The sequence below is a fragment of the Lygodium microphyllum genome, chromosome 26 (assembly GCF_053477565.2).
Source record: "Lygodium microphyllum isolate KBCC chromosome 26, Lygodium_microphyllum_v1.1.10, whole genome shotgun sequence".
NCBI lineage: Eukaryota > Viridiplantae > Streptophyta > Polypodiopsida > Schizaeales > Lygodiaceae > Lygodium > Lygodium microphyllum.
Window position 1 is genome coordinate 78,732,917 of NC_141160.1, and position 18,801 is coordinate 78,751,717.

Genomic DNA, 18,801 nt, shown 5'->3' on the forward strand with positions numbered 1-18,801 from the left:
CCTCACCCTCACACACTCACTCCCTCACACTCTCACACTCCCTCTCTCAAGCACGCACAAGCAAGCAAGAAGGAGAGAAGAAGATGAGTCCACTTTGCCACACACCAAAGAATGAGCTTCTCATTCACTTTTTGAGTTTATATACAAAACCCTTATCCCTTTGGGTGCCCACCCCCTTTTTTACATGACCGGCCATTGTGGCAAGGTCCTCTTTTCCCATTTCCTTCTAGTTGCTCTTTCTCTTTACCTACACCCGTCTACCCTTTATAATTTGCACAAGAGGGAGCTTGGCGCTTTTTTACAAAAGTTTTATGGGCACCTTGCACTTAGAAATACACTTTTTCCTTCAACTTAGCTTTTGAGGCTGCCCTTGCACTTTTGGTCGTTTCCCTTCCTGCTTCTTTCTTTGTGTTCGCATTTGGAGTTTTCTTGGACTTCTTTTTCTCAGTCTCAAACTGAGTTAACAACCGCACTCCCCTTCATCTCCCATTTTCTTTGAACCAAGTGTAATGCAAGTCCTTTTCAGTTCGAGTAATCCTATAAGAAGTGTAAACTCGAATTACTAATGCTTAAGGTGACTTGACCAAAAATAGGAACCTAAAACTCAGGTTGATGCTCATGGGAATGGCCAAAAATTCCAATGGGGCAAGATAGACTCAAGCGAGCCTAGATAGCAAACTCCAAGGTATTCCATGGAATCTTGGATGACGTTGTCTAGGATATCTCTTGATGGACTACTAAGAATGTGCCAACGAGAAAGTGGCTTGGGCGGGAATGTCACAAATGATTTCCACATGCACCCTACCAATGACCAAAAAAACATAAAGGAAATCAAGGAAACCTCCCAAAAAAATTAACACAAAATATAATTCTTGACAACAAACAATACCACATGAGTCAACATAAAATAGAAAATTATGCCTTAAAGCATCTGTTTCTTTCCTTATGTGATAAGAAACATCTTAAGGAAATGGAATAGTAAAAAACATATGGATTACTCAAATATAGAGAGTGGCTTGACAAGATATGGGAATGCCTCGCCAACCCCCCCCCCCCTCTGCACGCCCCCGCAATGCTTGTAAGTTTCCCTACTTACAATTGCTGTAGTATGTATCTAAGCTTGTAGATATTGCGAGAGTCAATGCTTACCATCCAAAGCCCTCCTTTTGACATTCTTCTCAATGATCTCTTTAAATAGGGGCTAGAATCATTTCTTTGTGAAGACTTTCCCATGCTTTATTGTGAGAAGTTGTTAGCCTTTTTTCCCATCAAATATAGCCACATAAGCAACCCAAAACTGTCTTACTTCTACTTTTTGCTAGGTGCCCACATATTTGTAAGGTTTTTGTGTTTGTATGGTTTTGTGCATAAATAAAAAAGGTAGTTATGGGCTCTACACGTGTTTGCTTTAATATTTGGCTCCAATACATTTTTCTGTATTCGCCATATTATTACATTTGGTGATGATAGGTTCCATTCATGTCATTTTGTCATTGCATGAGCTCAAATACCACATTGCCACTATCATGCAAGTGTGGCTACATAATAGGATGGATCATATGTTTAGATATCTCTTTAGCCACCTTACAAGTGACAATCAGAACCTATTGAGATTATCTCTATACCATGCAATGAACCTCAAATTTTCTACATGTACATTAGACTTCTACAAACAATTATTTGATGTGTAATTTGAAGTATTTTGGACTTCTTTGTAGTTTACTCTAACCTCCCTACATTTGACTCTATATCTTTTTTCTCTTTGGCTTCCTCTTTACCTTGCATAATGTGTTGATTGGAAAAACATATTCCATATTGGTTAGTTTTATGTTAAACATATTGTATTTTTGAATATAAAGTTCATATTAAGGCTTGTTGCTAAGTGTTGCCAACATTCCAAACAACTAACTCAACATTTGGTCATTTCATAAGGTCTAGCTTAGTATGCAATTAGGGGTAGCTAGGTAGGCCTAATGCCTGCTCTATGCATTGCTACACATTTTAAGGTTCCTTATTTCAACACATGAGAATGCATCCTTAACATTGAGTTTAACACATGTCTTTACTTGTAATTAAGCTAAATATTCTTAGCATTAGCTCTTGATTTTGAGGGTAGTCCAATTAAACAACAATAATTTACATAAAAATTTATGCTACTGCTTGCCAATATTTATAGCTAAATTGACCAAAAGTTCACGTTGAAAATTAAGGGTAATCTAATTGTATTTGGGCTATTTTATTTCTAGAAGGAAATCTACATAGGAAATGGGGATATGTGAACATTTTTTAATGCATGTTTGTGCTTGTTTTCCTCACCTTGTCCCAGTGTGGCTTGCCATGTGTGACTCGTGGTCACATGTGAGTTGCATTTGGTCAATGCCTATGCCAATATGCTAGTTTTATACATTTTTCTCAAATTCTTTGGTTGATATTTAATCTCCTTAATGAATGGACTAGTACTCTAATAGTAAGAAATAAAAATGAACATAGGTATATCACCTACACTTGACTTATAAAGATGGATGAACAAATGAATTCATGCAAAGAATGTGAACTAGTTGAATACAAATAGACCATGTGTGTGACAAAGTGAAATAAATAGGCAATGATAGGATACCACTTGAGGCTTCTCAATTGTGCATGTGTTCAAATGTGGGGTGCTTGGGACACCTCAGAGGCATGTTGAGAATGGAGTTGGGGAAACATGTCAGGAATCATCATTACATTTGATAGGCATATGAAAGGAAACATCCAGAGAAACATCATTTCCTTTGCAAAGGTACACATGTTTCATTGTAAAATGCTTAAGAACTAAATCATTTTATGACAAAAGTAATAAAATAAAACAAGAATAAATCATAAGAGAAAAATTATCCCTGTTGATCTAATTATCATAAAATGATCATTTGCATTAAACACATCAAATATTAAGGAAAATTGTACTAGCATCATGTTTATCAAGTAAGTATTTATTATTATTGTTTCTAGTCAAAAGAAAGTGTCCAAAGCTAACAAAAATGGCATTTTAGTGTATTTGTACCAACTAAAATTCTAAAATACTATTCAAAATTTTGTTATGCCCTTAAAAATGCTAGCAAAATTTTCAAGTATTTTAGTTTATGAAGCCAATATCTCACATAAACTTTGAACATCAAAACCAATTTCTTTGGGAACTCACCTTTATTTTTATCAGTTGAGAAAAAAGTTTGCATAAACACAAGAATTTCAACTTCAAGTGTCCATCCACTCTGATTGAAAGTGTGAAAACGTGTCTATATGGTAACAAAATGAATGATTATTTTGAATAACATAAGGAAATATATAATACACATCAATTTGGGCTAACCTTTATTGTGAATGCTATGTTTTGTTTAGGATAAAAGGTTTCTAAAGAATGGACAAATTAGCTTTCCATCAATGGGGTTTGTGCCATCAGTCCCCCCTGTGTGGTGTCCTGATTCATTTGGTGATACCATGGTTGTCAATGGCAAAGTTTGGCCGTTCTTGAATATTCAACGTCGTCGGTATCGCTTTCGAATGCTCAATGGTAACACTGAGCGGTTTCTCCATCTTTCCTTAGAGGTACACATGTACTCATCATAATTTGTAAATTTTACACATTATATTTTTTAAGAAGTTTATTCACACATTGAAAAATTCTTAGAAACTTTCCATAAGATTTGTCAAAATCTTAAGAATATTCTAGATGAGTTAGATATATTAAGAGATACTCCCAAAAGATTCTTAATGCTAAACTCAAAGAGAGACTTGGGGAAAGGGATTAGACAAATTATTTGTTTTGGAAATTTAACACCTAAACTTGTTGTCATGGCGTGTCTCCTCTCTATTCCTACATTTATGAAAGGGACTTCTAGATGGTCAGAGAGATTTTCACAATTTGGAAAAAGTATGAGAATGATGCAAACATGGAGGTTTCCTCATATGTGCACTAGGTAAAGTGTCCATCATATGGTACTAGGGTGGGTTCTTAACAATAGAATATGATATGGAAATGATAATCTCACTATAAGTCTCTAGTCAATGAACCTAGCACGATGCATAAGGAACATATTTCCCTTTCTTTGGAATCCCTCTATAATAGGTATTATGATTATTACTCTTATGGGCTATTTATATATCTCATAGACAACATCTCTATTAGGGATGAGTCCTCAAGTTAGTTTATGGGGGCCTTCCAAGCCACATGTTTTCTAGTGCAATTCCAATTTATTAGTAAGGATTTTAATCAAGTTTTTATGGGATCAACAAAAGAGAGAGACTAGTTGGCATTTTGGTTTTTTGTTTTAAGGGAGGTTGGTTCACTACCTCTCCTAGATTGTTCGATTTTCTAGTGATGATATCCTCTTAATTGAGTACCCTATATGGGTATTCATCTATGAATGCATACTATGTTGGAGAATAAAGTTGAAACTATGGTGTAGAAAAGTAGTGTATGTTTCTCCTATTAATCAGGGGAAGAAAAGGACTTGTATCCTTTGGGTTGTAGATTCTAGCCACCTAATATTGTGGATCTAGGATGCTAGCAATAGTATTGAGATTTTGTGCACTATTAAATTTCCTCATTTTTTTCTCTTTTATGCTATATCTACTAGAAAATGGCATTAGAAGAAATCTACTATATTTGAAGAAGATTGATGAAAATAAGGAGACATTTGCTTCAAACAATATAGTTTGTTTTTGTATGTAGATATTCTAGGGAAAAAAAGCTAGTAAATCTGAATCTATCTCCAAGAGAGATGTGTAGAATCATTTCTTTATTCCATCAATATCCAATCCAAAAATTGGAATCCACCCAAAGACAAGCCACCAATATGCACTCAGCTAGCATCATAGCCTTTTGGGAGAACTATCCTGAGCTTGTAGGAGATTAGACTAGTCCTACTATGCCCAAGTAATTATGGACAAAGCCCTCTTGGCTCCATACCGTCTCCTAGCTAACTAGAAGCCCCTATAGAGAGACCTCTCATGTCTAATGCCAATCCCATCATCTACAACTCAGCTCTTTGGTGAAAGAGGTCAATATTTGACCTTTGGGGAGGTCAAGCATGCTCCTAAAATCAACCTATATTATCATAACATAACTTAGAATACACAAACAGCTTAAAAATTTCTTACAATGCATCAAGTAGTCCTTTGCAATACAAATCCATGCATAGATTCTATATTTCCCTCTAGCACAAGGTTCCCTTCAGGGGTTCCCTTCAACCACTCAAGTTATCACAAACTTGAGACAGAAGGCCTTAGCCTATCTTGTTGGAAAGGAATCAATATTTTTGGAGTCATTATGTCATCTTCCCCCGTAGCTTATTTTTTCCTAAGTTCTTATTTTGTTGAGGTCTCATATTTTTCTTAACCTTAGTCTCTAATTTCCAATCTAACTTCACTAGAATCTATCTCAATGATTTATCATAAGACTTGAGAAGTCTTTCCTTGTGAGGAAATCTTGGAATTGGGTCTTTGAAGTATGTAGACTTGACATCTCTTTAAGCCATTTTGTCTTAGGTTCTATAACAAAGATAACATCTTCCTAGTTAAAGAAGATTATATTTTTCTAATCAAGAAGACAATGTTCTACTTGTCAATCTTCTAAACAAAAGGATTTCAAATTATCTTAACCTGGTTAGACATAGCTCTCTTTTATATATGTGATGGCTGCATGAGAGTTCATAATATACCATTAGTTATACTATTTGTTCTTAACTTTTCCTTAATTTGTACATTCTTAAAAAACTCTAGTCAATTTGGATGGCACTCTACGTATGGACTAGGCTCCATAATGAGAGAGGATGCTCCTTACAAAAACTTCCCTCCTTGGGCTTAACTACTCAAATTTGAGATTCTAATAAGGATATCCAAATTGAGTGGCTATTCTATGCTTTTATTAATATTCATTACTTCACTAGTATATGTAATGAAGAACATATATCTAGATACTAAGAGGGGCACTTGGGCTTGAATCTATGAGGATGGAACCTTGTTTATTGATGCAATTTCTTGCATAGTTCCAGCACTTCTGCCATTGCAAACACATGAACTATTCCTCATGCACTCCTTGTTAGCTCCTTCACTGGTCCTTGAGTGCTTTTTAGTTTCAAGCTGTATAAAATTGTCCGTATAGGCAAGAATGGCTCTACAACCCTTTTAGTAGACTTGCAAGGGATAGAGAATTCAAGCACTAGAGTGTATTGGGATAATTACTTCATTTTGAAAGGGTATAACTTAGGGGAGATACATGCAAGTCAAGAAAATGAATTTCTTAACCAATGTATATGGGGTCTTTGGGTATCCCAAGATGGTGCTTGTTTGAACTTGATTGTCAATAGGATGGGGTTGGAGAATAGATGTGGAGTGGGATTTGATATTGGATCAAGAAAAAAGGACACTTATGGGTGAAAGGGAAGGGAATCTTGTGAAGATGTTGAGACAAAGGAGGAATAGGATAATTTTGAGTGCCAATATAGGCCTTCAAATACACATACTCCAAGATCCTTTGCCCTTCTAGATCTTCTCTAATCCCCCCCTTCACTTTCTCTCAATCACACAAGTTAGAAGAAGGGAAGAAAAAGATCAACCTAAGCATAATATTAAGGCTACTTATACACCTCTTATATGGTAATGATTGATTGCTTATGGGAGGGGAGTCGGAGTTATGTCTTCTCTCCCTCTTTTTAATTACCTTTGTCCTCAATTTCATGAGAATCAATGAATTCCTCTCCCTCTTAATCTCTTTTCATGGTGGGATGATTTTAAGGAAGATGGTGGGATCATCAATTTCTACATGCTAGTGAAGTTGCAATTTGTATGCATTGATACCTAGGCACTTGATGATTTTATAAGGTCCATAATATTTTGAAATGAGCTTCTATAATTTTCCTAGGGATAGAAAACTCTTATGCGGGAAAACATGGAAAAATACCATGGCCCCTTCCTTGAATATCCATTCTTGACTTCTAAGCTTAGCATAGGCCTTATGACAATCCTTAGTAGCTTAAATATTGTCTCATTACATTCAATTACTCATCCATTTTTTCTAAGATATTTGTGTAAGATTTCACCTTTAGAGTGGGGTTATAGAGGTTGAGCAAAGTGAGGTAGTCTTGCCTACACAAAGCCTAGAATGGTTTCATCTTGATGTTTTGATGATAAAAGGCATTGTAGGAAAATTCTACTAAGGGTAGCATCTACCTCTTAGGCTCTCTACAATAATATGTTCTTAGTATGTAATCTATGACTTGGTTGACTTGTTCTATTTGGTTGATGGTGTGTGGTAAGCTAGACTGAAGTATAGCTGTGTTCTAATAGCCTCAAATAAGCTATTCTAGAATTGAGAAGTGAATATGGAATCTTGATCACTAATCATCCTTTCTAGGAAACCATGAAGCCTTGACAAATAATCTTGCAATATTTGAAACCTTAATAGGAAGAAGATGGCAAAACCTTGGTTAACATGTCCACTATCACCACGATAGAGTTCTATCCTTCTTGGACTAAGGGAAACCCTATCAAAAAATCTATGCTAATAAAGTGAACTTCTTTCCAAGGAAATAGTGTCTCTATAGTTTGAGAGGATGAATCACACAAATAACTACTTCAAATCATGGGCATCATAATTTCTTTCATGTATCTTTAGCTTCCTTGAGGAGTAGGCCATTGCATGGCCCTCTTACTGAGCCTTCCACCACTTACTTTGTTTGGTCCCACATGGTGATCAATTCCAAGATTTTGTTGTCTCAACACATTGTTTCCACCATAATCACACTTCTCCCACCAATTTAAATTGGCTATCATGGCTTGATTTTTAATGCTAGTTCTTGCTTTGCAAAGAAGTAGTCCTTTATGATTTCAATCCACATCTTGATGTCCATTTCAACATCTTTACCCTCACCATCAAACTCAAGTGTCTTAACTTGTTTAAGAAGGAATTTATTCTATTGGGATTTGCTAGTACTAGTGGTAGATATGACTCCTTGAATCACATCACAAAAGGAACTAGTTTAATACGAGTTATTGAGATTCTATATAAATTAACATTTCAATATAAGGCTTAAGGAAATATTGATATTTCCACAAATGGAAGAAAAGAAGAATACATTTTTTATTCAAATTCTTAATAGTTAAAGAGATATTACATCATGATAGCGATTTTTTTACAAAATCTCTCCATGAAAAATAACTACATAATTGGTTTTGTAAGTTGGAGGTTCAACAAAATTATATAGAGCTCTATATTGGGAGAACGAATATCCGAATAATCTCCCTTACAATAGTCATGGCCATGGCAGAAGCCTAGGAGAGTTACTTGCTTAGTTAGAATATCGCAAACCACTTATTCATAGATATAGTAGTTCTACTATCCACCTATGTGAAGGGTAAGATCTAATACGGATTCTTCCAAAAAAAAAAGAAAAAAACGTTGAGATTGACCATCCTCCACTTGATTCTCTTTGGGTTTGTGTGAATATAAGTCAGGTGTCGGTGTTGATAAAGTAGTACATGCCATCACACATCCAACACCTCTAAAAGTATAGTGCAATTGCATTATGGATCCGATTTAAGAGGAATATTCAATATTTCTAATCAAAATCTATGGAATGCATGGCTGAAGTGATATAGCCAAAATACTAGGAAATGCACTCTTGAAAAAGCCCATCATTTATTAGTAGATTCAACATTCCACAAGGGACTTGTTAGCTCAACCAAAACCCTTTACAAGATTTGTAGCCAATCTTCCTAAGAATATAACTACAATTTCTTTCACTTTGATATTAGGTACGATGTGTTTAGTTAATAGATCCTTGATAGCACAATTTTGGTAGCCTATCAAGCAATGCATCTAGTGACTCCATCTGAAACTCCTAAGGAATATCTACACTTCATGATCTAGAATCACTTGAAGCTACCCTCAGTGGGAAGCTCCATCTCATCCCTGCAAGGATCAACCTAGAAAAGGGTCCCTAATTTACTTTTAAAGTCCTAGCAAAAGTTCTAATGTCAATTTTGGATAATCACTCATGCAAGATATCCCAAACTAAAGCAGATTATGTCATAGCACTTGGTTCAAAAAGAGTTAGAAATAAAGGGGAGGTAGGTGTATCAACCCCTCTACCCATACTGTAAAGTCTCTTTTGGTCTCCTAAAATGATAATAAGCCAGATTCTAGGATGATACTCTAGGATAGTCAAACATATACATCTATCTAAAATTTCCTCATCTAATATTCTCATGGGAAACCTATCGGCCAAGTAAGACTACTCTACCATAGGATGAATCCATCAAGGGTTCACCAAGCTGCTTCCCTCAAAGGTGTAGCTTTAGTCTTCTTATTAGTCCTATCACAATTATGTTTAGCATATACAAATAGCTTCCTTAATTAACTTGTTAGAATCCATTCATTTATAGCATTAGCAAGACACAAATACAAGAAAAAAATTGACAAAGCATGAATCTTTTATTCCAAGAGAAATGCATACAATCATTGATTTATTCCATCAATATTTAATATGTAAATTGGACTTTGTTTTCTGAAGGAAAATCACTAATTTTCCCTGAGCTAGCATTGGGGCTTTTGAGGAGACATATCACAGCCTTGTAGGATATAATGGAGGGAAATATTCAAATAATAGTGTCACATTGACCTAAGTAGAAGGTGTGAAGGACTCATGTACATGTACCATTTTTTAATAATATAATTTGTCATTTCACATTCTTAAGCTTCTCTCGTCCTTTCATGGATGTCAACCATCTCTCTCTCTTATTTATGTCATTTTCTCTCCATTCCTAGTACTTCTCTCTCCTTGGCCAATATTTATGTCTCCTCTGCACTCTATTTTTCTCTTTTATGGTATTCTCTCTCTTTTTTCTCTCTCCTCTCAAGTTCCTTCTATACAATGAAATATGAAGCAAGAGTGGAAGCATGAGAGGAAGCAAGAGAGAAGCAAGAGCTAAAGAGGTTCAAGCAAGAGAGAGAGCAAGATGGTGTGTTGGAACTCCAATAGTCATAATGTGTTACATGCCTTCTCTTATTCTATTGTTATGTAAACAATAAGTAATAAAGTGATGGTGATGGGTGGCCGCCACATGCAATGTACAGATGTGTAGGCACTAAGTACAAGTAAATGCAGGTGGCTAGGCATAAGTGGCCTTTAGTCCCTAACAACCTTCCACTTAAAGGTGAATATGACTAATTGTGGATAAAATAAAAAAAAGTGACACAATAAAAAGTGATATGTAAGTATAACATGATGAGGAATAGACATAATGTCAAGGCTATGTTTATCATCTTTCTAAGGAAGACATAATGTTCCACTAGAAGTCCTCCTATCACAAATGTATATAGGATCTTGGCCGTCTCGACCCTCTTATCATTTGATTAGGGACAATCTACTTGATTTATCTTCACATGAAAAGGTAATAAATAGCCAATAGGCTTACCACCATACATATGGAACCACTCAAGGACTTTATGAATTTACTCCTTTTGTAATAAGTAGAGGATTTCCTTATAGGGGTTGTGCATAATGTGCATACCAACTATGTGAGAGGCATGTACCATGTCCTTCATCTCAAAGCTCTTCTTAAGTCGAGTCTTCAAAGCATCTACCTCATAATATGCACTCACAAAAATCAAGATGTCATCAACATATAACACCAAAATAATAAGGGCTACCATCACGAGTCTTCTTTGTATAAAGACACAAATCCATATCACTATGGGAGTAACCTTGTGAATGTATAAAGCCATATAACATATGATAGCATTCCCGAAGTGCCTACTTTAGTCCATAAAGACTCTTCCTCTAGGTATTCTTTGCTATTTTTCTCAAAGCCCTTAGGTTGATACATATAAATGTCCTCATGCAAGTCCCTATGAGGAAAGTCATATTCACGTCGATCTGTGCAATAGAAACCAATATCAATGGTAAGGTAGTTGTTTCGACCACAACATATAATATCTCATCAAAATCAACTCCCCTCTCCTGCATAAAATCCTTAGCAACTAATGTGGCATTATATATTGGCTTAAGGTGATCAAGGGTACTTTTCAACTTGCACACCCAGTTGCATGGCAATGCATGTTTTCCATTTAGCAAAGGAACCAAAATTGATATATGGTTTTTTTGTAGTGAATCATACTCAAACTGCATGGCCCTCTCCCAATAGGCTATCATCTTTGCATGTAGCCTTCTTATAAGTAAGGGGCTCACCAAAATTTGTCACCATAACATAATGCATAAAGAGCTCAAAATGATCAAGAGGATGTGAGACTATAGTTGAGCATCTGAAGACTAACTCTAGGGCTTGCATGGCATATCCTCTCTATTCAACATCATGATCCTACACAACATTACATCATTAGCACCTACAACAAGCTATCTAACTCACGCTGGATGTACTATAATATGAGTCTCGTTCTAAAATATTATCATGTGTATCTCAGCTACCTACTCTCGTCTCATATGCATATTTTCCTCATGAGATATGACATCATAGCTATGGATAACCTTTTGAGCCTACGGATCCCAATGGTGATAACACATCTCACCTAGATCTCCATATTCTAGAAAGTTACATTTGACAAACTTCAGATCCATCTTATTGCATTTGTCTTTGGGAATATGGTAGAAAGCCTCACATTTAAAGTCATGCAAGTTTGCATATGAGGGAGCTTTACCAGACTATAGCTCCTCTACAATCTACCACCAAGAGTAGTGCATGGGGATCTACTAATCAAATGAATGATAATAATAATTACCTCAACCTAAAATTACTATGGTAAGCCTACCTCACTAAGCATACTGTGGACTCTTTCTCAAATAATCATATTCATATGCTTTGTAATACCATTCTAGGTTGGGTTTTCTAGGGTGATCAACTGTCATAAAACTACTTAAATACCTTAGAGACATATTTACCCCTATTATCAAATCATAGGCATTTTAGCTTATGTCCAAATTGATTCTCAATCATAACAAGAAAGCACTAAAATGCAGCTAATACCTTTTACTTCTACTTAATATGACAAGCCCAGACCTTATGCAAATAATCATCAATAAATATGACAAAATAGTTAGCACCACTTGATGACTGATAGGGCATAGGACCTTAAACATCTGAATAATTCACAGCCAATGGCTCACCCATGCGTGTAGAACTAGAAGTTTTATATGAGTTACAAGCCTACCTACCATATAAACAATGATCACAAGAGTCAAAACATGAGTAGTCAAGAGGCAAAAAACCCTACAAAAAAGTGATTACTTTCATTCTTTTAAGGGACATATATCTAAGGCAACAATGCCAAAGAGATACATAAGGAAGATTGCTCATGGTCAAAATGTAATCAATAGATCCAAATATAAGAAAGGGGTAAAGGCTACCAACCTTGGCACAACTCTAGCAAAAATGAGGTTGCCATGTGTAATCTTCCATGCAAAATCACCAAAAGAGACATGGTACCTATCATCATCCAACTATCTAGTGAAGACAAGACTCTTAGTCAAATCTCAGACGACATGACTTATGTGATGAAGTATAAATGTAGCATCGTTACTACCAAACTGCAATCTCACATTACCTATGCCAACAATGTCAAGTACATGATCATCATCGAGTCCAACTAAAATTGTAACAATGTAATTTATATAAGACCAATGATGATGTTGGGTAACATGTAAAGAATCCCGTAAGTCAAGAAGCCAACATTGAGAATAGATAGATTGAGCATCAAGTAACTTACCATTGAGTGATGAAGTAGAGCAAGCATAAATTGTTTGAGCTATACTCCAAGGCATTTTATTTATCTCTTCTATCTTAACACTATACTTAGGAACAATGCCACGATCATCAAAAGGTTTGACATTATCCTGTATTTTTCCTTTTTCTTTTTCACACCTATCATTGTGCATCTTGTGACACAGCTACCTTTTGTGACCCTGCTTCCCACAATAATGGCAAGTAAGAGACGACTTCAAACCATGGGACTTACTGTGTGATTGCTCATGAGAATTAGACTTGCCCTTGTTGGGTTGTGAATCTCTACCATGATTATTATTTCCATTACCACCATGTTTGTCTCTCACTATGAGTGCATGAAAAGTACGAGTTGCATTAGCATTCTTCGTGTTCACTTCTTCTATAACAAAAGCACCCTATACATCCTTGGGCTTAAGTCCTGGGCTTAAGGCCATCATCATCACAAGGGTTTATAGTTATAGTATTATGGAATATATCCCAAGACTTAGATGGTGTGATAAGCAAGAAAATAGACTTAATATTCTCCTAAAACTTAAGGTCTCACGTAGCAACCTGATTGAAAATGGAATGGCACTCATTTGAGTGAGAAGACCTAGATATCTCTCCCTTCATATGAAGATCCATGTGTTTCTTAAGCCAATATAGTTGGGTTGCATGACTTTACTTATCATTGAGATCACAAATCTTTTTCGATAATACGTAAGCACAACCTTTAGTCTCAATGACATTGAAGTATACATACTCTAGCAATGGAAAAATGATGGTAGATGTACATATCTCATTAAGATCTTCCCATTCATCATATCATAAAGTTTTCAATTCATGCTCTCTAATTTCGATGGCTTGACTTGCTTATTTTGCACCAATATCTACCAAATCTTTGTCTTCCAATAGTAGAAGTTACTACCATCCAACTTCTCTATGTTGAAGATAGCACTATCATTGGTATCATTTGGAGCACCTACCATTATGTCTACCAAACAAAGAGAGCATATGCTTTTGTAATAATAGAAAATCAGTCCCAAAACCAAGCAAAAAAGAGTGTACTAAGAGGAAGACTGAGCCAATACAATCATGTCCACAAGCAGGAAGCACTAGAGTGCTAAATACATATCTACTCTCAAAAGAGCTGCTCAAATTTGATTTTTAGCATGGCTACCCATAAAACTATAGTAAATGGATACATAACTATAGGAAAACATGAAAAAGAATAAGACCTCATTGCTAGGGAATTTGGGTTAGCAACTGGGATGAACAATGGAACTAGCACTGTAAAGATAGAGCATAAACTACGGAGTGCCAAAGACTATCAAAATACCCAAGGTATCAAGTACATAGATGCAAACCAGAATGCATAACAAACATGTATTCACCACTAACAACACACTAAAAATAAGTGGTACAAGGTCTCTGCAAATCATTCCATGATCATAAACCTTTGTAGTGACAGTGTATGCATAAACAAAGAGAGCATAAGAGAGTCTCTCACACTGAGTCAAATGAACCAAGCTCTACATTTAATATACAAAATACTCCCATTGGAGAAAATCCAAAGTATCCAAATTAGTAAAGAAAGCTCAATGCATAGATCTCATAGCATTCAAATACCCAAAATATATCATGTATATATCCAAGAGCATATACCTTCAATAAATCTTCAAGCTCACAAGTGAAAATATCTAAAGAAAACAGCCACTACCCAAACACAACCAATCAAGCTTAGATTCAAGATGTAAATCTCAACATAAGCATATCCAAGCATAAAAAACTGTGCCAAGCATCAATATAACCATAGAGCATACTTGAATAGCATGCCTGCATTCAATACGAAGACATTCACTATGAATGCTTGCTATCCGAAATTTTCTACAATAATAAACCCTTAAAATTTCAAGCTATTTGGGCTCTAATCAATCCAAGAAGGTTTCCCAAGAATTAAGCCAATATCCAAGAGTTATAGAAGCTCAAGGCCAAGCCTCCAATATAAAAAATAATGCCTAAGAGTCAGAGCAACATCCAAGAGCCAAATGAGAGCAAGAGAACCTATTGTATGTCAAAGACAAACTACTTAGATAGTAGCCACAATTAGTGTGAAATAGCCCTAGGCTTATAATGGCTACTTCTTAGCTTACTCAACAAGGCTCAATTAAGCCCTAGAAAGCTCCTCAACCGGCCTGGCACAAGTATTGAAGATAGGAAAGCCAATGCATACCTTAAATGGACTGAAATGGGGCTTCTATGAAAGCTGCAAGTCAAGCTATCTTCCCAAGCTAAATGGAATGTCCATGAAGCTCCTAGAATACCTACTCTAATACTAGTTAAAAGGTGGAGCAAGAGTGGAATCATGAGCTATACAGGTTCAAGAAAGAGAGAGAAAGTCACAATGTGTAACATGCCTTCCGTTATTCTATTATCATGTAAAGAATAAATAATAAAGTGATAGTGTCAAGCAACCACCACCACTTGCAATATACAAGTGTGTGGGTAGTAAGTACAAGTAAATGTAGGTGGCTAGGCACAAGCAGTCTTAAATCCCCAACAACAAGTGGTATTAGAGCTTAGATTGTAATCCTTTATTTTCTTGTCTCTCTTATCTCACCTCATTTTCACTTATAATAAATCCAATACAATTCATGTATAGGTATTATGAACCATTGATAGCACATCTATGCAAGTAGAGGACTGTTACAGTTAGGAAAAGATACGCCTAGATATCTTTGAAGATAGAAGGGTTAGATATGGTGGTCCATGGCCACAATAGTAGTTCATTATCAATTTACATGCAATTTTTTGAGGTATTTGGTCAAAAGTAGGTTATAGGAGTTAGAGAAGATCTTAACCACAATTATTTTTGTAGAAGAGGCTTCTCTTTCCTCTTTAGAAGATTTCTTTGAAGTTTTCATGGAGCTTTCCTTAAGAAATCCCTACTCCCCTCTTTGATCTCTACTTGTCAAGGACAATGGACTATAGAGGAAGTTTCCTAGACTCAAAACCTTTAAGATAAGCACCATTGTCAAGAGCTTTAAGTGAGCATTCTTCCAAGTGGAGCAAGCTAAATGTACTACATGGACAACTCTATTTACTTGGTAAATATCATCACTTGTATTTATCTAACACTTGTGCTATTTCTTTTTCATTCAAGCATATTCTCCTCTTGAAACCCTAGCTATGAGACAAGGTGGGACTACCATGAATCTTGGTTTAAGTTTACAATATCTTGAAGAAAACTTCCTTTCTTAATTTGGAGGCCTACTTATAGTAGATATTTATCAACATTGCTTCAATACTTAAGGATTCAAAGCACTTATAGAGCTCCAAATTCTCAAAGACAACCAATGGCAAGTTCATCCATGAAATGGGAGTAGGCTATCAATTTAAACTATGATGTTTTGAGGGCAAATAATATAGACTTTTACTCCTCCATTTTCCACCAATAATCACTTGAAAGATTATTCGTCAAGCATTCAACACCTTCCTTTCATCATATGCAAGAGATCAAGCATATTATTGAGATAGTCCAAGCATCATTCAAGTGTGTTTTTAGGCAATCTAGATATTACCAAAGCCTCAAAGTTCACACATGGCTCCTTTAGATTCCAATTTTTGAATCTCTCATTGATAGAGTTGCTTGAGAGGCTATTATATAAATCTTGAGGGCTGCTCTTAACTGTGTAAAAACTACTGGATAGTGGAATATTGAAAGCAAGGCATCAACATAACTACTTGAACAATAGAGCTGCAATTACTATCTTATTTAAGTATGATTTGTAAAAGCTAGTGTCTTTATATTTTCTACTTGTAGTATATGGATGAATGCCATGTATCATGACAATCATTCATGGAGAAGTTCCACAGCCAATTTTAACTCCTAATTTGAGGATCTTAGAAATACTTAACTCACACTTGAGCATGGCAATTAGGTAGCATTCAAGTTTCACTAGATTGTTGGATAAAAGACTGAACCATATTGACCATTGTTTACAAATTCTTTGGGCTTAGCATGAGAGTAGGTGTAGTCAATATGTGCATCATGAGTATTATCAACACAACATGACGAGTATTATAAGTAGAATGGCCATTGTCATGGGCATTATGAACAACATTATGAAAATTGGTATGGTTACAATGAGCAAAGGTAGCATCATGTATATATGATCAACATGCATATGATGGTGATACATATTATGAGAAATAGCATGCATCTAATGATTATGCAAATTCTCATGGTTGGGTAGCATAGTCAAAGCCAACATTATGTACATGGGCAGAATCATGCAAACATATATTTGTAGTATGCAAATGGATATGGACAGCATGCTAATGCTTATGGAGATCACCCTCTCAAATCATTTTAATATGGGAAGTGATAATTCATATTCTCTTGGGCAGCATGAGGACTATGGACATCAATATGTCAAAACTACACTCGAACTAGTTAGTGATGACCATTACGTGGAAATTTTTTAATCTAATGCTACTCGAGTCAGACACCTCAATACTGATAAGATATGGAAATGGCATGCTCACGGTTTATGTTACAGGTATGTTGAGCCTATATCTACTTATCACAAACCCAAATGCAGGGCAATGAATGCTAGACTAGTACTTGTAGTAGAGTCTATCAATGATAAAGAGGAGGACCAAGGGGAAAATGAACTAGTTGGAACCTCAATCAACCTTGGTTACTTCAAGCCATGATAAGAGCAACTCATTGAATTTTCATGAGAAGAAGGACCTTCCTTCCAAATGCAAAGTGAAAGATTTAGTAGGACCATGAAAATGCAATGATGATTTCAACTCCATATGTCTTATCCCCACATGGTATGATGATCCTTGGTGACCCAAAGAATGAGACAATGAATGATACTATGTAGATCGTTGAAGATTTATTGCATGAGACATTGCTTACTTTAGCTTTGCTTGACTATGCTTTCTTCAGTGATGATATAATGGATGATATCAATGTCATGTTTCCCTTTGATCCAAGGATGAAAAGGGGATTGAAAGAAGCTCTATATAGACTAGCAATCATCTTTGGATAATCTCCATATCTTCATAATGATCTTTGGATGCAAAGGATGCAACTTAAGAGCCCTATTTCATTGCAGCTTCATCTTGGCAACTCTCTATTTTGAGCTCTTGTAAATTCTAAGTTACTTACAAAGAAGTAAAATTTACATGAGTCGCAAGTACATTAAAAGAGCTTTCTATAGATCTATTAAATACTTGGTTTGATTCAACCTACCTAAAGTTATAGCATTTTTTCTACAGCAAGATCTATCATGATAGCATGGTTATTCTATAATGCTATAGTTCATTATTGAAGAAGAATATATCCAATTACCATTTCTATTATTCCACATTGATGTATTCATTTGATTGTATGCTAGCATCCACACAAATAACCTTTCATATAAAGATTTTGGGAGATTGTAGTCCCTTTTGTAATACCTACATAGATTATCCTATCCTCTCCATTAGAATGGATAGCCATGACAAAACAAAGAGAAGGAGATAGAAATACCAGAAAGAGGAGAAATAAAGAGGAGAGAGAAATATTGTAGTCCCTTTTGTATGAAGGAGAGAGAAAGAGAAGGCTACAAAAGAAAGACAAAGAGAGTGTAAGAGGAGAGAGGAATATTAAACAAGGAGAGAGAAATACCAAAAATGTAGAGATAATGACAAGAAGAAGAGAGAGATGATTGACAGCCATGAAAGGATACAAGAGAAGCTTGAGAATGTGAAAGGACAAATTGTATTATTCAAAAATGGCACATGTACAAGTGTCCTTCATAACTTTCATACTTAGGTCAATGTGACACTAAGTATTTTTCAAGTATTTCACTCCAATAATTAGACTATTCCTAGTATACTTAAGAAATTATGGCTAGAACCACCCTAGATCATTACTATCTCCTAATTATTACAAGTCCTTATTGAGAGACTTTTCATATTAGATGTCAATCGTAGAATCTAGAGCAAACAATTAGTTCCTTGGTGGAAGAGCTCAACATTTGACATTGGGGG

At 35.6% G+C, this 18,801-nt stretch overlaps 1 protein-coding gene across 1 annotated transcript in view; it reads left to right on the top strand.

Moving 5' to 3' along the window:
* The window catches only part of LOC148013454 (multicopper oxidase LPR1 homolog 1-like), a 99,446-nt gene that overhangs the window by 32,811 nt on the left and 47,834 nt on the right, over window positions 1-18,801 (top strand). Inside the window, exon 4 of the mRNA XM_087667894.1 lies at window positions 3,376-3,582. Coding sequence (XP_087524020.1) covers window positions 3,376-3,582 — 207 coding nt within the window. The remainder of the gene's footprint in view (window positions 1-3,375; window positions 3,583-18,801) is intronic.